At 32.8% G+C, this 15980-nt stretch overlaps 1 protein-coding gene across 8 annotated transcripts in view; it reads right to left on the reverse strand.

The window, feature by feature from the left end:
• Positions 1-15980, reverse strand: part of LOC129005593 (RNA binding protein fox-1 homolog 3) — a 273760-nt gene that overhangs the window by 17147 nt on the left and 240633 nt on the right. For 3 of the 8 annotated variants that reach the window (XM_054434552.1, XM_054434541.1, XM_054434560.1), the window contains exons 6-9: positions 11142-11234; positions 9159-9213; positions 7202-7267; positions 402-546 (exon numbers count right to left, since the gene is read on the reverse strand). In XM_054434552.1, the coding sequence (XP_054290527.1) occupies positions 402-546; positions 7202-7267; positions 9159-9213; positions 11142-11234 (359 nt within the window). Of the gene's footprint in view, positions 1-401; positions 547-3321; positions 3374-7201; positions 7268-9158; positions 9214-11141; positions 11235-15980 lie in introns of all 8 variants that reach the window. The other 5 variants (XM_054434578.1, XM_054434570.1, XM_054434565.1 and 2 more) reach the window with 3 other exon arrangements.

The raw sequence follows: 15980 nt of genomic DNA on the forward strand, positions 1-15980 counted from the left end.
TGGTCTGAAAAAAATAGTTGAAAGGTCTTTCTTATATTTACTCCAAATGAAACAAAAGAGGCAGATAACTTACCAGTAGAACAATTTTTTTATTTAAAATTAATAATAAAGCTAATTATTGAGACCATAACTTGAACATTTCTACTCTTAGAATGTTTAGCAGGTTACAAATAAAATGTAATAATCATTGACTCAAAATAATCTTTTGGAACTCGTTTTGAGATTTTATAATCAAATACTTAAATTTGAAAGCAAACAACCTTTAGTCAAGAGAATTGGGTGAAAATATATAACGTGCCTTTCAAGGAGCGTCTAAAAACAGATTTATACATAAAATTGACCTCCAAAGAAAGCTGTGTCAGTCTGGTCACATGAGATGTGTTAGTGTGTTGGATACTCACGGTGTGTATCCGTGCAGCGCGGTGGCAGCCGTGAGCGGTGACGGATGACGAGCGAAGGCCGCCGCAGCAGCTGCCGCAGCCGGGAATGCAGCAGCTCCAGCACGCGCTCGGCCTCTCTGTATGGCGACTCCCCGCAACGCAGCTGCTGTGACACAACATGCATCCACTCCAAACCGCATCCAATATGTACACATAACCTAGCGTTCTGAGATGTACCCATGTCTTGCCTTGTACCTCACAATACTTCTAGCGTGGTTCTGTTTCACCCAAATAACCAGTTACATAGGCCAACACGGATTGAAGTATTTCACCTTAAAATATATTGCTGGATCTTAACTTGATGTAGGTTGTAAAGTGGAAAATCATATCACACAACCGTTATTATTCTAAGAGTTAGAATGTTTTTTACCTAAAGGTACCACTTACTGAGTTCGTAAAATTAAAATAAAACATCAGAAGCTTGGGAAACCAAAAACTTATTTCACAACTGACATATTGTCCTTGTTATCAAAACTTTTTGTCCTCGTAAATCTCAATAAAATTTAAAAATTAAGATATATGTTTCAAAGTATTTTAAAAGAACTTAACACCTTCGTTTAAACATACATTTTCACTGAACATACATTCTTTATGACATAAATGGTAGTTAAGTTAAAAATATTAAAAATATTTAATTGGAGTTACTCTAATGTTTGGTTGACATTAAAATAAATTTTAAGAGGGTTGTGGCTGTAAATAATAAGTTTTTGTTAAATATGGAAGAACAGAATTATATAAGTTAGTATTGTTGGGGGTTTAATTTTTTACAAAAAAATACAAATATAAATTTGCATAAATATTTGGAACTGTAGATGGATTTATGTATGTATGAAAAATATCATCCTGCCGAATAAATTAAAATATAGGATAGTAGTACACATTAGGGAGTTTTTTATTTCAATCTGAGTACAAAATAAGATCATATATTTTTTTTTTATTTGTAATTATTGTTTAACATGTTCAGTATAGCTATTGTTTGTAAAAAAATCCAAATTAAAGGCTTGTATTTTGATTGAAAACTGAATGTCATATAAGCTAATAATTTATATCAAATATGTCCATTTAAAAAATGAAACAATAAGTTTATAAAAACATATTTTTTATTATGATTTAAATGTATAAAAGAATAAACTTTAAGAACCAATTGTAGGAAAAAAGTAATGAAACATTTTTAGAATGGTTTTCCATTTTAGGAAGCATGCAAGACTAAAAATCATCAAACACAAACTGGAAAATATCGACATGAAAATAAGACATTAATTTAATACAAAAAGTGGTATCGACACAAAATATGCAATCAATCAAGTCAATCCATTATTCAGGCAGGAGCCTAAATGTTACTAACCACATTGCACAACGGAAGCGTAAGACCCCGCTAACCATTAGTACAAAATGCAATCAATGAGAGCTCCAGGTAACTACAAAACACCATCTAGTATTTCAGATTTGTGAACCTCAACTTCATACAAATATGCTACAGGATAAAAACGTTGGATTATTTTACGGCAGTAGACCTTTAAATTTGAGGTTGATTTATCGATAAAAATGTTCATACCAAGGAAATTGTATAAGATGATGAAATCCACTATTGCAGATAAAATTACTTAGTATAGAATTTAGCCTTTAAAATAATTATAAAGACAATAATTTTCCAGGTTGACTTTTTACACAAAATAAAACACGAATTACACAAAATAAACAACGCAAATGAATATTGAAAGTGAAACAGTTGTCAAGATCAATAATGAAGGTACAAGCAATGCTACGGTCTGGTAGAAATTCTCTGAACTAACTCTTACTGGCCTTAGCACAGTATGTCCTTCTTCATAGTCTACCTTGTTTTGGAAATCTCGGGCAACAAACACACTTTTTCTCGAATTGACTCAAAGCTAAAACTGGTTACTAACTAAAATTACAAATTAACAAAAATTTATTGTTTGGCATCACACTTTCAAATTACCATTTGATATACAAATTTTAAACAGTTAATCAAATTAAATTTTAATTTTGTAAACTTTAAAGGAAAAAGATGTTTTAAAAATATTATTAAAGTACTTGCTTTACAGAAATAACAAATAAGTTGTTGTCTCTTAGTTTGCGGTACATAATATATTTATCCTTAACCATACGTTGAGTTACATTGAAAGGGAGGAATTCCAGTGAGTGTTGTTGTTAATATGATATGAGCTCTCACAGGGTTGGTGACTAGGTGTGTGTACTGAGCAGAAATGAATTTTACGTAACCCTTTGCGAGGAGGGGAAGATTTCTCAGAGCGAGGAGCGAATAGATGTAAGTCTACAATCTGCCAACAACCATGCAAGTAATGAAGAGACCTTAGTGTGTGCCCACCACCTTAGCACAGAGAGGAAGCGAAACAACAAAGTCTCGTTCGGTCCAGAACCTAACAACAGTGCAGTGAATGTGAACTCGACTACACTGCCACATTTACCGGCAGTTCTGTGCTGCACTCTAACAGCAGTGAAGTACAGTTACAGTTACGTAGTCTGCTCCTAAACACAGTACCCTTGCATTCTATATACAGAACTTATTCCATGCAATCAATGCGGCCATGCAAATCGTTCTCGCAAAGGGTCGAGTCAGAATGGATCAAACGAGAAGTGAGATTTTGTGTTGTATTTGACGATTAAATAATCCGCAAGGGAATGTTTTTCCAAAGGATCATTAGAATCCTGCGGTTTGAAATTCTGATATATACAAACAAGTGACGTCGAAATGATGAATGTACACTGAAATCACCATAGTCCATAACACACATAACATAGTTATTACTGGAAGCAAAGAGTCTCAAGTATAGAGCAACTAATTTCTCGTCGTGCCAGGCAGGTGACAGGCCAAACAACAAACATAACAAGTGAGTACCTGCGTCTTCGAGTTACGGCGTGATTCAGTCCTGCTAGCCACCATCTGTAGCCTAACAACATCATCAAACATCTCATCTCTCAACCTTTCAATAATATCATCATCATCATCATCATATCTGCAAACTACAACAACAGTAAGTACCGTAATACACGTAACACTGCTTCATCAGATGAGTGTTTCCATTGTTATGAAACTAAACAATGGAAGGTAAGAGAAAAGAGTTTTTTGGAAAAAGTGTAAATAAGCATACTAATGAATTTTTTAGCTTAAAATTACAAACAATTTTAATTCTTTTAAATGTGGGGATGTTAAATGTCCAAGAAATCTTAAATTTTCATTAATAATGTTCAGTATTTTATAATAAATATAAAAAAGTCATTTTGTAAGAACAATCTGAACACTTATTTTTAAAGTTTTTCCAGAATATGTTTTATTAATACATGTTCTTAATTTTGCAGAAATATTTTGTTCACAATTTTTAAAATCTGATCATGTTTAAAATTGCTTAGGGCCTATATATGTTTAATGCTAAATATTAAGTAAAAGTAAAATCACTTTACGATAAGTAAAAGAAAGTGATAAATTATTAGAATAGAGTTGTTAGCTGAGCAACATCATTAATTGTTTGTTGTTACATTTTATAACAACTTTTTGGGAACCAAACAAATAAATAAATAAATAGGACATGTACTGTATAATATTTAAGACAATTTCAAAATAATTTAACTGTTAAAATATTATTATTTTCCAGTATAAGGCAGCTGGGTATTATAACTTAAAAGACATAATTCCATTGTAAGTTCCATCCACAGGAAATACTCACTTGAAACTGCAATGTTTACTTCTATAATAATACTTAATAACATAAGAATGGATGAATATTACAGCATAATTTGTCATAATAGTAGACTTGTATATCAATGCAACTATATTCAATTTGATGATATCCCCCATCCTTTGACCCAAAGGTTTGGCAAGTAACATGAAAATGAGAGCATTACAAGGTCCAATACATAATCAACTAACCAACTCTCAGTTAAAAATCAATCATAAAAAATTATAATTGTGATGTGTAGAAAATCATACAAACTTTGTGTGACAAATTCACACTGTTTTCAACACTAAAATTTAAGCCTAAAACTTAGTTAATTAACATGGTTAGGCCTAACATAATTATAAAACTAATGAACCACGTTTCCCTATTACTATGCTCTGTCCGTTGTGTTGATAGAATCATGTTTTGGGTTTAAATAGTTGGTGTGAAACAAATTATTGATTTTGTACGAAATAGAAAACTACTCTTGAAACTTAGAAGCCATCAACAACGCATTATATTGACACCTAGTACCAGAAGTGTGCCTATAAAAAACCTAAGGTACCTATTTGAATAGAGCTTGGCAAAATCCTAATGTAAACATGCTTAAAATAAAAAAAAATTTTAATACTAAGTAACATCCTTCTAAGTAATACTGTATATTTTTAAAACCACTAACCTAAATAAAAATATCACTAAATTTATAAAGGGAGTAATACTGTAGATTTAAAGAGCTCTTTATCCATAGAAACATATTCAAACTTAAGATCCATCAAAACTATCAGGAACACACAATTTATCGTGTTGGTAAACTTTCAAATAAATGTTTGACATATTCTCTCACTGTAGTGCAACATTCAGAAGTAACGAGAGCAGTTTGAAATCACACTTAGAAAAAAACCACAAAAATTGAAAAAAAAAAAACTAACTAAAATACCAAACACCCCTTAGTTTTTGACCAAAATAAATCCTACGGTGAGTAAATGAAAACATACTTTCGAGTGCATATGGACTAAACCTGTGCTTTAAAAGATGAAATACTGTACGCTTATAACAACCAGTGAAACAAAATAGTCTATTATTAGCTGTGTTATTGGTGAAACTAGCATACATCTAACATAAGTTACATGGCGTAGATACGTATATACAGACAGCAAGACAGTACATGGCTAAACCTCAGAACCTGTCACCACATGCATAAGCTAGACAGTAGGACAAGTACAGTACACACTTAGATGTATTTCACCTGTTTTTCATCCGGGTTTTCAATCACAACTACTTATAACTAATTACCTGCGAGTGCTGGTCTCAATTGAAGATTTTAAACCAAGGTAATTGTAAAAATATGTGCAATATTATCGGTGATATAGGCAAAGTAGTTAGTACCATGTTGTATGCCAAAGCCTCAGTCATAACTAATATTATCAGTCAGAACTAATGCTTTGCCAAAGAACACTTCATTATTAAATATGTTATGGCAAAGAAAACAATTGTCTGACAATTGTCTGACAATTTGATCTGACAAAAGGATCCCTTAATCATGATAAATTATTGGGAAGACAAATGCATGTAATACACAATACATAGGCTAATTCAACTAAATTCACAATCCTAGAGGTTAAATCAATAAACTCACAAAGTTATTTTACCTATATGCCTACATGATATATGCCATCCAAATTACCTAAATCACATATCAGGGTTTAGTGAAGGCTTTTACTCCTATTTTTAAGTTGTGATAGTTTTAATACACATAAATTTAACAACTAAAAAGATCCTCGTTGCAATATTGGCAGTAATATCACACCTGGGATGAAAAACAGAGGCAACTCATTCAGAAAATCATAAGCTACTGTAGCAGTAAATCTTTTAAAATAAATAAAAAAACCTCTACAGCACCACAACCATAACTTGATAAGTCATGGTAGAAAAGAAATTGCTAGTACTTGAATATTGTTTGATGCAATTAATGCCAATGTAAAACCCACAAGCAAGTATCACCATCTATTTTCATATTCAAGATTAACGAGAACTGACACAGGCTGAAATGGCCGTGAAAGCGAGTGAATTCAATTTCAAGTCAAACGGACATTGAAAGCTTGCATGCATTCAATTCCAAATAGATTCAAATTAATTATATACATGTTTCAAACTAAACTATTCCAAATCAGTAGTGAGATTATTTCAAATGATTTAAATTTATGTTTACAGTTAACCATGCACAGCATCAGGCAGCCAACCTTAGTACCTCCAAAACTACTGTTATTGTATCATGTTCCAATCATCGCAGGCTGCTCTTTTCATTTATTTTGAGATTTTAAAACTTAAACTGAAAATCCAAGATAATTACAGGTGTCAAACATTATGAATGTAGCACTTATGAAATATTTGGACCAACACCTTAAATAATTTTTCAATCTATGTTTAAAATAATGCGTCCAAAAATTCATCTCAAAAATTCAACTTTTGATAGGAAAAAGCGAACATTATAAACTATTGTCATAAAATCTTCAAACCAATAGAAAACTTACAAGGCCCGAAGACAAAGTATATTTTTTCAATATGACTCATGATTGTGCATTATTACATTCATACAGTATTATTGCATGCTTTTTGCAAGTTAGGAAGATTACCTAAATATATTTACTTATCAGGTTATAGAATGATAATACTCAAAATAATTTTGCAACACACAAAAAAATGTAATTCATTCTAATTAAGCAAGAGTTATATTTTTAAGATGGACATTCTGTAGACCAGGCCATGCGGACTGATCATCGTTGATATTATGTAAAAATACAAGACTACAGTAAAACCTCACTAACTCTTCAACCAACAGCTGACAGGGCAGGGCCCACGTCTAGGTGGCTTTGTCTTACTATTGTGTTTGACTTTTCAAGTTTTAATTGTTGAATATTAAACATTTCTTTGAAGATAGTTTACTCAACATGTAAAAATACTCATATAAATAAATAAAAATTAACTGGAGTCAGATTTTAGTTTCAAAGTAAATTATAGTCCTTAAAAACTAAGTTTAGTTTGAAAATAACTAAATATGCATACTGGTATCGAGGGCGAGGGGTGGCAGGGCAAGGTCTAGTCTTCCTTCTGGCCATTGGACGGCACAAACTGGAACATAGAAAAATATAAAATGTTATTGTGGTTCAGCATTGGGACACAAGCTACATGTTGTGCATGGAAGTACTCAAAACAGTTGAAAATCAAAGGACAAAAACTTCACTGACTTACAAAATATTCTACAAAGCTACAGAAGTCATGCTGTGGTGCACAAGAGCAATCAAACTATGAACAAAAACAACAACCTACAACGAGAAATGTGTAGCAGTAAATAAAAAAACAGTATTATATGCACTAGTTCAATAATTTAATTTTAAGGGAAACAGTATGAATCCTCTCTCTAAACATTTTATTTAGAGGTATTACATTTTTTTATTTATAATTACCTATGCTGGCGTCCAATATTTGTTTAATGAAACAAGCGCATGATGAAAGGAATAGAGAAGAAGATTTAAAGCTCCCTGTAGGCATTTTGTTTTTACAACAAATCTCAATATCAAGCGACTAAGCCGTGTATTAAACAAGTGTACCCCTCAGATGCATTGGTTTAAAAATAACAATTTATTTACATTAAATTTAAAAATAAAGAATTAAACACCTAAAATTGCAATGCAAATACACTTATATTTGAATAAGTAAAAGAAAAGGAACACAGCAGCAGCTATTTGAGGATATAACTGAAAGGCAGGTTTGTTTTAAAGAATGTATTTCAGGATGGCTTTGACCAGTCTCTAGTATTTATATAAAATCTGTTTTGTAAACAAAATATAAGCAATAACTGAGGATGAAAGAGAAAAATTTTTGGATTCTGTAATAAATAAAAATATTCTATTATCTTCTAATTGACACATAAAAAGCAGTGAAGGATAGATCAAATGTAGAATAACAACAATGAACAATAGGAGAACGGAAATCAGTTCTCACCAAGATTGGGCATGGTTCCGTTCCTAGTCAGAAATACTAAAATAAAACAAAAATGTGTAACAATAAAGGAAGAATTAAGTATAAAATGCTTGAGTTTACACAAATCCCAATTGCAAAAATTGTTGAAATTTTGTTGACATCAACAAGACAATTTACTCACAAGCGCACTGTTTTAAAACGGTCGATGTATAAAATATAATATATATACATTTAAAACTAGAATTAAATAATGATATGGAGTGAATAATTAAATATATGATATCATAAAAATAATCACACTTTTAAGTAATGAATAAAAAAAAAACAAGCTCAACAAATTATTTCTGAATTAGTATGCATAGTATAAGCAAGCAACAAAAAAATTATCCCTTTCTCATTTCCCCTTCAACTAAGAAACAAAGGATAAAACAATTTCCTCTTGTATAAAATAAAAATAGAACTGTGTGCCTTTTTCATAGACAGAAAAGCTCTTGCAAATTTTCTACTCAATCAAAAATGTTAAGTAGGCATAATCTATTAAAAACTAGGGAAACTGACAAAACCATGCAACACTACACTTCCAACTAACATAGAAAACAAATTATAAAGTGTAAATACTAAGTACACACACAATTTGACTCATTTATCTAAAATAATAAAAATTTAACATTTAGCGTGGGAATTGAACCATATTGAATATTTATAAAGTCAAAAATCAAATCAATTATAAATTCATATGGGTTTGATATAATCAAAGAGGGTGTGGTAAGTTAAAAAAAAAAAAAAAAACTAAATAATTATACTGTAATATACAACTGTATATGATACGATGCAGTGCATGCAGAGCTGAACTCATATTTGCAATCTGTAAAAGGCAGTTAGTTATACCTTTGAATAATTAGAAGAATAGTAAAATTTTGTGTTTTAAAGATTAGAAACATAGGCAAACAAATATAATACAACCACAGAGACATATAATAACACAATTCCATTTATATTATAAGACATTTATATGAAGAAGAAAATAACTAATACTCACCATTAGACAAAGCTGGTGGCTTTTTTGTCTGAACTCTGGCAGTGGCGTTATTCACCTGTATTAGGAAAATAAACAACTTTAGAAATCATCACTTAACTATCTACGATCCTAACAAACCATTAAAACTATTGAATCACATTGTCAACAAATGCAATGTTACAATTGTTAATTTGTACTGTCGTTGTTTAGCCTCAAGAGCTTTAAAAACAAATGATTCTTTTCAATTATCATAATGTAAAATAGCTAATACTTTACATTTACTTCAACTATTTTGATTTCATCAATTTATATTGTATTTAATATTTATTACATGATTCAATATACTCGTAGTAGGTATTCAAAAGGTTACTATAAAAATTAAAGTATTCCAAAATTATTTTATGGATTTACATTGTTCTTATAAAAAAATAAAAAGTACACTAAACAAAAAATGATTGATTTTTATTGTAGCCTGTTACAAATTACAGTTTCTTGACAACCATACATTTACACTAAACTTGAAGAAAAAACTGTCAGGAAAGAGTAACTTGAGGAAAACTGTCTAGCAAGTTTTCTTGGTTTTTTACATAATTGGATTCCTCTATTAATTTTATTTTTAATACTAATTATTACTGTATAAGTATAAGATAAAAACTAACTAACTATAAGGGGCAAAAATTACTTAAATTTATATAGTTTTGATTAATATGTTAGAAAAAAAACAAATAAGTTGAATCTGTTCAATTTAAAACAATAGCTGTGCACTGCATCAAAATTATCTTTGAAAATGCAGTCTAATGAAGGAGCACTAGGCCAGGATCCAATTAACAGACATTGTACTTCACTGAGCAACACTAGATCATCATTATTGTCAGAACTAGCCTAATTAGTTGGACTCTACTATGTCATTTAATACAATTGTAACATACTGATTTAATTGGAAATGACAATTTGGTCTATAATGAGTTCAAACAAATATATTATTATACTTATTTTGTTACATATCTTATATTTTATAGTACAGTGCACAGCTTGATTGTAGAAAGCCCCAAAAATGTAATAATAATAAAAGCTAAATGAGATAACCATTGTATTGTGTCACTAGAATTTTGATCTTCTTGCACCCACTTTTGTTGATGTGTGACTGAATACATTGGCCATCTCATGTGTAGTTACAGCTACAGAGGGGAAGCGGAGGCGGAGGTGAAAGGTGGAGGAGAGAATGACAAAACGCTACTTACCTCGGGAACCCCAGCCCTCGGGAATACACCTCGGAGTCGGCATTACGAGCTAAGAGGACCACAATGATTAATATCATTGCTGTATCGGCAGCAAAGTAATGTCAAACGAAAATTCTATTCCATGTCCCATAATTTTATTTCCAGAAACGGTTAAAAACACCCAAAAAGAATACAGCGGGCAAGGCAGGGTAAGAAAAACACAACACTCGAGTGATGCGACAAAGAAACCGATGTATTCGGCTCCCAGAGATAAGTGAGAAAGAAAGAAAAACTATTACTGATTTTTAGAGGGTTCTAAACAAATCGATAGGAGGGAAAATATAAAAGAATTAACAAGCATCGAATGTACAAACAGATACGTAAAACTAAGATGAGAATCACTAGGAACACTCAAAATGCGCTAGCAGCTACGAGCGGCGAGCGAGCAAACGAGCGAACAACACATTCCAGCCCAGCCACCTATACCTCAAGGTTTGACATTGCTTTGCCGCCTCGCGACACTCACTGACCGAGCCCCGCGGTTAGTTCCGGTTAGTTCCCCGGTGTTCTGTCGGACAGTTTCACTAAAGTCTCAGTTACTGCGACACACGTAACTAACCATCACCAGTTATTGACGCCACGAGGCCGAGGAGTTGTGCGACAGGGCTCGGTAGTGAGAGACGCTGTGGGACAGAACAGGACGACTGGGAGGGTGAGGGATCTTAGAGTATCATGTTAAATAACGGTGCTACAAACGGATTGTATGTTGACGTTTCATGCACACCTCAATCTTTCTTCCCTCAACCACGGTGCCATGAAGTCTCTCTCGTGCCTGGTCCGCGTCTGCGCTATTTGCGAATGTTACAAAACCGAATCCCTGCATGCAAGACAGACAAAACATGCACTGTAAAAACTGTATGGTAAAAAAATATTATAGTTTATATCGGGCGTGGGGCATGGGCCAGCAACGTGCAACAAAGTCATTATATTCTTACATAGAGATTACACAGTTACTGTACACAGAATCTCCGTTGCATTCTTCAATCAATTGTATAAAAAGGGACAGGATTGTTGCTATACTAAGCTATAAAAACTTGACAGCAGGAAGTTTGAAAATTATATGTTGCCCAGTAAAAAAAAAAATAAAAAAAAATATTTTAGTTAAAGTAGTAAAAAAACTGGGTTTAGATAGTATTTACTACATTTACTACCCAATATTAATAAATCAAACACATATTTGTATATATATTTTTAAGAATATGGTCCCTACAGTAATTTTAATCAAATACAGTAAAATGGGCTAATTAAGCATAGTAACAATCCTGAAATAATATTAAAAACACAATCAAATTTCAGATTTCAAACAATCATTAAACAAAATTTATGATTCAACTTTTTAATCATCAAGATTCAAACATATTACTTGGCTAAATGTTTCATAACATGCATTTACAATATTCTAATGTCAAAGCCTAGGATCAAACAGTCATGGCACCATCTAGGATACGGGAAATTCTATGTACGTTTCCGTCACCGCAGTGGCCACCATGCCAGCCACAATACATGTCAAGATGGTAACAATAATAGAAGCTAATATTATAAAACAATACTACAATGAGGGTAGTATAAAGCTTCAGTTGGAAAAACTCTTAAAACTATATAGCAAATATTTCAAAGTGAAATCATAATTCTCAGACTGTGAAATCATTTAAAACTAAAAGAAATAAATTGTAGCTTTTACTCCATAAAACTTGAATACCATTTTTAGTTTCAGAAGAATTCCAACTGTCAATTTTTCCACCCTCGATCTTAGTTTTTCTTCACTAAGCTAAGCCGTGATATTGAAAGCCACAAGACTTTAAACGTTCTATTTACAATATGCCAGGTAACGCACAGAGACACTGCCCAGTTCTCTAAGTTCTCATGCTGTTGGAAATCTCAAGTCTCTCAATTTTAGTGAACAAAGAAAATAACTTTTATCGATCATGAATTTAAGGCTGTAAATCTAAATGAAATGGACAATGTTATATGTAAAAAAAAAAACAAATAAAAAACAGTACTAATACCAAATAATTAAGTTCTTTAAAATGAGATTCACTGTTTAGTTGGAAAGCTCAATGGACATAAATAAAAACATAACAAAATAATGAGAAAACATTATTAAACACAAGAATAAAGAACAAATATTGTTCATGATTGAATATATCAAACTGTTAATGATTTTAAAAATAAATGCCATTTTAGTAGTACTTTTTACTTAATTTTTTTCAGCTTATAGGACATTACTAATATTATCACCCAGAGAGAGAAACAGAATTGTATCCATATCTCAGAGGAGTATGGAAACAATAAAATAAATAAGTATTACACAGATGTAAACGAATATGGCACACATCTCTATTTATTTAAATATGTATTAATTCTTATTTGATTAATATGTTTACATTACATTATAATGTTTAAATTACATTTTACAAGGATAATAGGTAAGCTACTTGCATCCAAAAATTTGTGTGCTGATATACAAAAGATTTGTCAAGAATGCCAAGTAGCTGGACCTAGAATGAAATAGTTTGCCAATAAAACATGAAAGAGTGAGATGGAAATGTTTAGTTGATTACACCATGACAACACACAGCAGCGTTACACAAACTATAGGGTAGATAAGGCAACATTAGATACAACAAAGCAAAAACTAAGTGTGAAGCGTAGCAAGGTGTAACTGGGCAGTGTATGAGGAAGCTCTGATTGTTACTACTCCATGACTCACATTGTCTTTACAAATTATATAATTCATTCTTTTAATTTCACACTATAGGGTTAAAGTTTTTGGTCATTTTGGTTTATTTTATATTGTAGCCTAACTGTATTTACAAGGGTGGTCCGTGCATCAAGGTCTCTGTCAATCTGCTGTCCGCAACCAAACATAGTTCAAATCTAAAACCAACATCATATTCCTTACTTGATTGAGAACGATTCTGAACACGGTATCCAGTATTCTATCAAAATAAAATTAAAGTAAAATTGCAAATCATCTAGGTTCAAAATTCAAACATTCCAGGACAAAACTTGCCGTTTAAAAAAAGTAAAACTTATTTATTCCTGCTAATACATTAAAACCCCTTCTGCCAATTCCAAGATAATTTCTTGCAATCGCAGCCACATTGATGGTCATATCTTTCAATCGCAGCCAAATTTGTTATGATTTCCCGCGATACCAGCTACATCCAAAGCAATTTATTGTCATGCCAGACTTTCGGGATAACCTTCAGATCATGTCAACACCTCATGTCATTTCCCAATGTTGCCGCAATAACTGGGATTATTTGACTTGATCGCATGAACACCCGTGATGATTTCTTGCGATGTCGGATATCTGTGAACATATCTTGAAATCTCCGCAAAATTGTTGATAGTTTCTCATGGTCGCAGCAATTTCATTATCATTACTTGCATTTGCGGCAAAATCCGAGAAAATGTCTTCCGATCACGGCAACAGACGCAAGATAATATAAGTCGATCGCCGAACCATCCGTTTAAATTCCCGGTGATCATGTCAACATCTTCAATTATTTCTCACGAACGCCGCAAGAACTGTGATACGGTACGTGACAGCCCCTATGATAATTTCTCGCGATTGCAAGACTCCAGCAATTATTTTAACTCCTGTAACTATTGTTTGCAATCACGGCTACATCTGAGATAATTTTTTAATCGCGGCAAAATTTTTGAGGATTTCTATGATTGTGGCATTGCCATGATCATTACTTGCGATCGCAGAAACACCAGAACTTAAATCATGCCATAAGTGTCTAAAATGATTATGGCAATATTCGCAACGGAATACATGGGTGCATATTTGTACAACAGCGGGTGTTCATCAGTGTTAATTGTGACAGCAATTGACTTTGAGGAAACCTTACTTGCAGATCGGCGTATTTCAGACATCCAGAACTAACTGTAATCTTTAGTCTTACAGAAACGTCCCTTGTTTGACAATCTCTTTCCTTCACAGTCACACAATAATCTGCTGGAAAATTTCCATATTTGGGACAATCAAAACTAAATAAACAATTATGCGAATGTTTCTCCCTTGCACACATTTTCTTTCTCACAACACTTTAGGCACAATTTACACAGAACAGAAGTCGGGCGGAGACGTGGCACGGACGAGGCAACGACATATGCTCCTTCCTTCTCTCTCCATGTAAACAAAATTCAATTGGTCAATGCAGACACAAGTGATGTGGCTCGGGCGGCCGCCCTCCCGGCACCACCCTGTCCCTCGTGGCGTATCGCAAGTGGCATGTTTGTAGTATGTCGGTTGTTCGGACTGCAAATATTGTTTGCTTGTCAAACTTGTTTGTTGTTGTGTCTATCTCTTTAAGTAAATTGTGTGGCGTTTCTTTATTTTCCATTATGCGAGACAACATTGAATTCAATATCAACTCAGGTTTTGTGAGGAAGTCGAACGATACCATATTTATACGATCACAGTCGTTCTGATTACTGCAATAGAAGTGAGCAGGACCAAGCCTGGCAGAAAATTTCCCCCTTGGATTTTTCACAAAGGATGAACATAAAACATTCTTCTTGTTTGGAAATTGGTCAAGAGCACTAAATTGTCTTTATCATCTTCTTCACTGCTATCCTCCATATTGCGATGGTAGTTAGTACTAAACCTTAGTTGACATAAATAACTACATATAGCCTAAACCAAAACGTCTACTCTACAGACAAGTTTTCTCACCACTGTCCCGTACTGTATACATGGTACATGCCTGTATACAGTCCTTGTCTCGTCCGTGCCACGTCTCCGCCCGACGTCCGTTCTGTGTGAATTGGGCCTTACACTCCATTCACATCCGAGAACAGGCGATACACTTAAAATTCTGGTTGACGCCCGGGACCACAGAACATGATTTGTACTTGACTGGAGCATCAATTTTCTTTCTCAACATTTTTCAATACTGTACTTTGTCCAGACTAATAGTCCCATAGAGATGAGTAGAATAACAATGGATGAAGTAAGGAACATGATCTTGGTTTTAGATTTGAAATAGCTCACTTGGCTGGGAAGCTCTGTGGAGACCTTAATTTACAGACACCCCTCGTATCTGTAGCAACTAGAACTCTATAAAATATAATACTGATATTTACAACTACTAATATTTTTGGAAACTTTTCATAAGTTGTGCAACAAATCTTAGAGAAATGGGATTCTTACCATTATTAGTTTGATGAATGTGGGCCAATAATTTTTTAAACACATTTGACAAAAGTCTGTCAGGGAAATGGCGTATTTTATTAGCAATAATTTTTTGCTTAGGGTTTACAATAGATAGCATGTGAAGGGCTAGGATTTTATCAGGGTCATAAAAGAAATAAGTTGTTGGAGTTTGTAGTAATTTTGATAACTAAATTTCAAAGACATTGTAAGAATCAAACACTAACCAAATCATTGAACTAATCAAAAACAAGTAATTATGAGTCATGAAGATAGGAAATCAAAAAGAGATCCTTTTGCTACTGAACTTGACTGGCATATGTTAACGGAAGAAAAAATGTAACACAATCGAAGAGAGAGAGAAAGAAGAGTGAAAGATTAGCGACAAATCATGCG

This window comes from Macrosteles quadrilineatus, unplaced genomic scaffold, assembly GCF_028750875.1.
Source record: "Macrosteles quadrilineatus isolate MER2022 unplaced genomic scaffold, UCM_ALF_1.0 Scaffold_1__1_contigs__length_201487025, whole genome shotgun sequence".
Taxonomy (NCBI): domain Eukaryota; kingdom Metazoa; phylum Arthropoda; class Insecta; order Hemiptera; family Cicadellidae; genus Macrosteles; species Macrosteles quadrilineatus.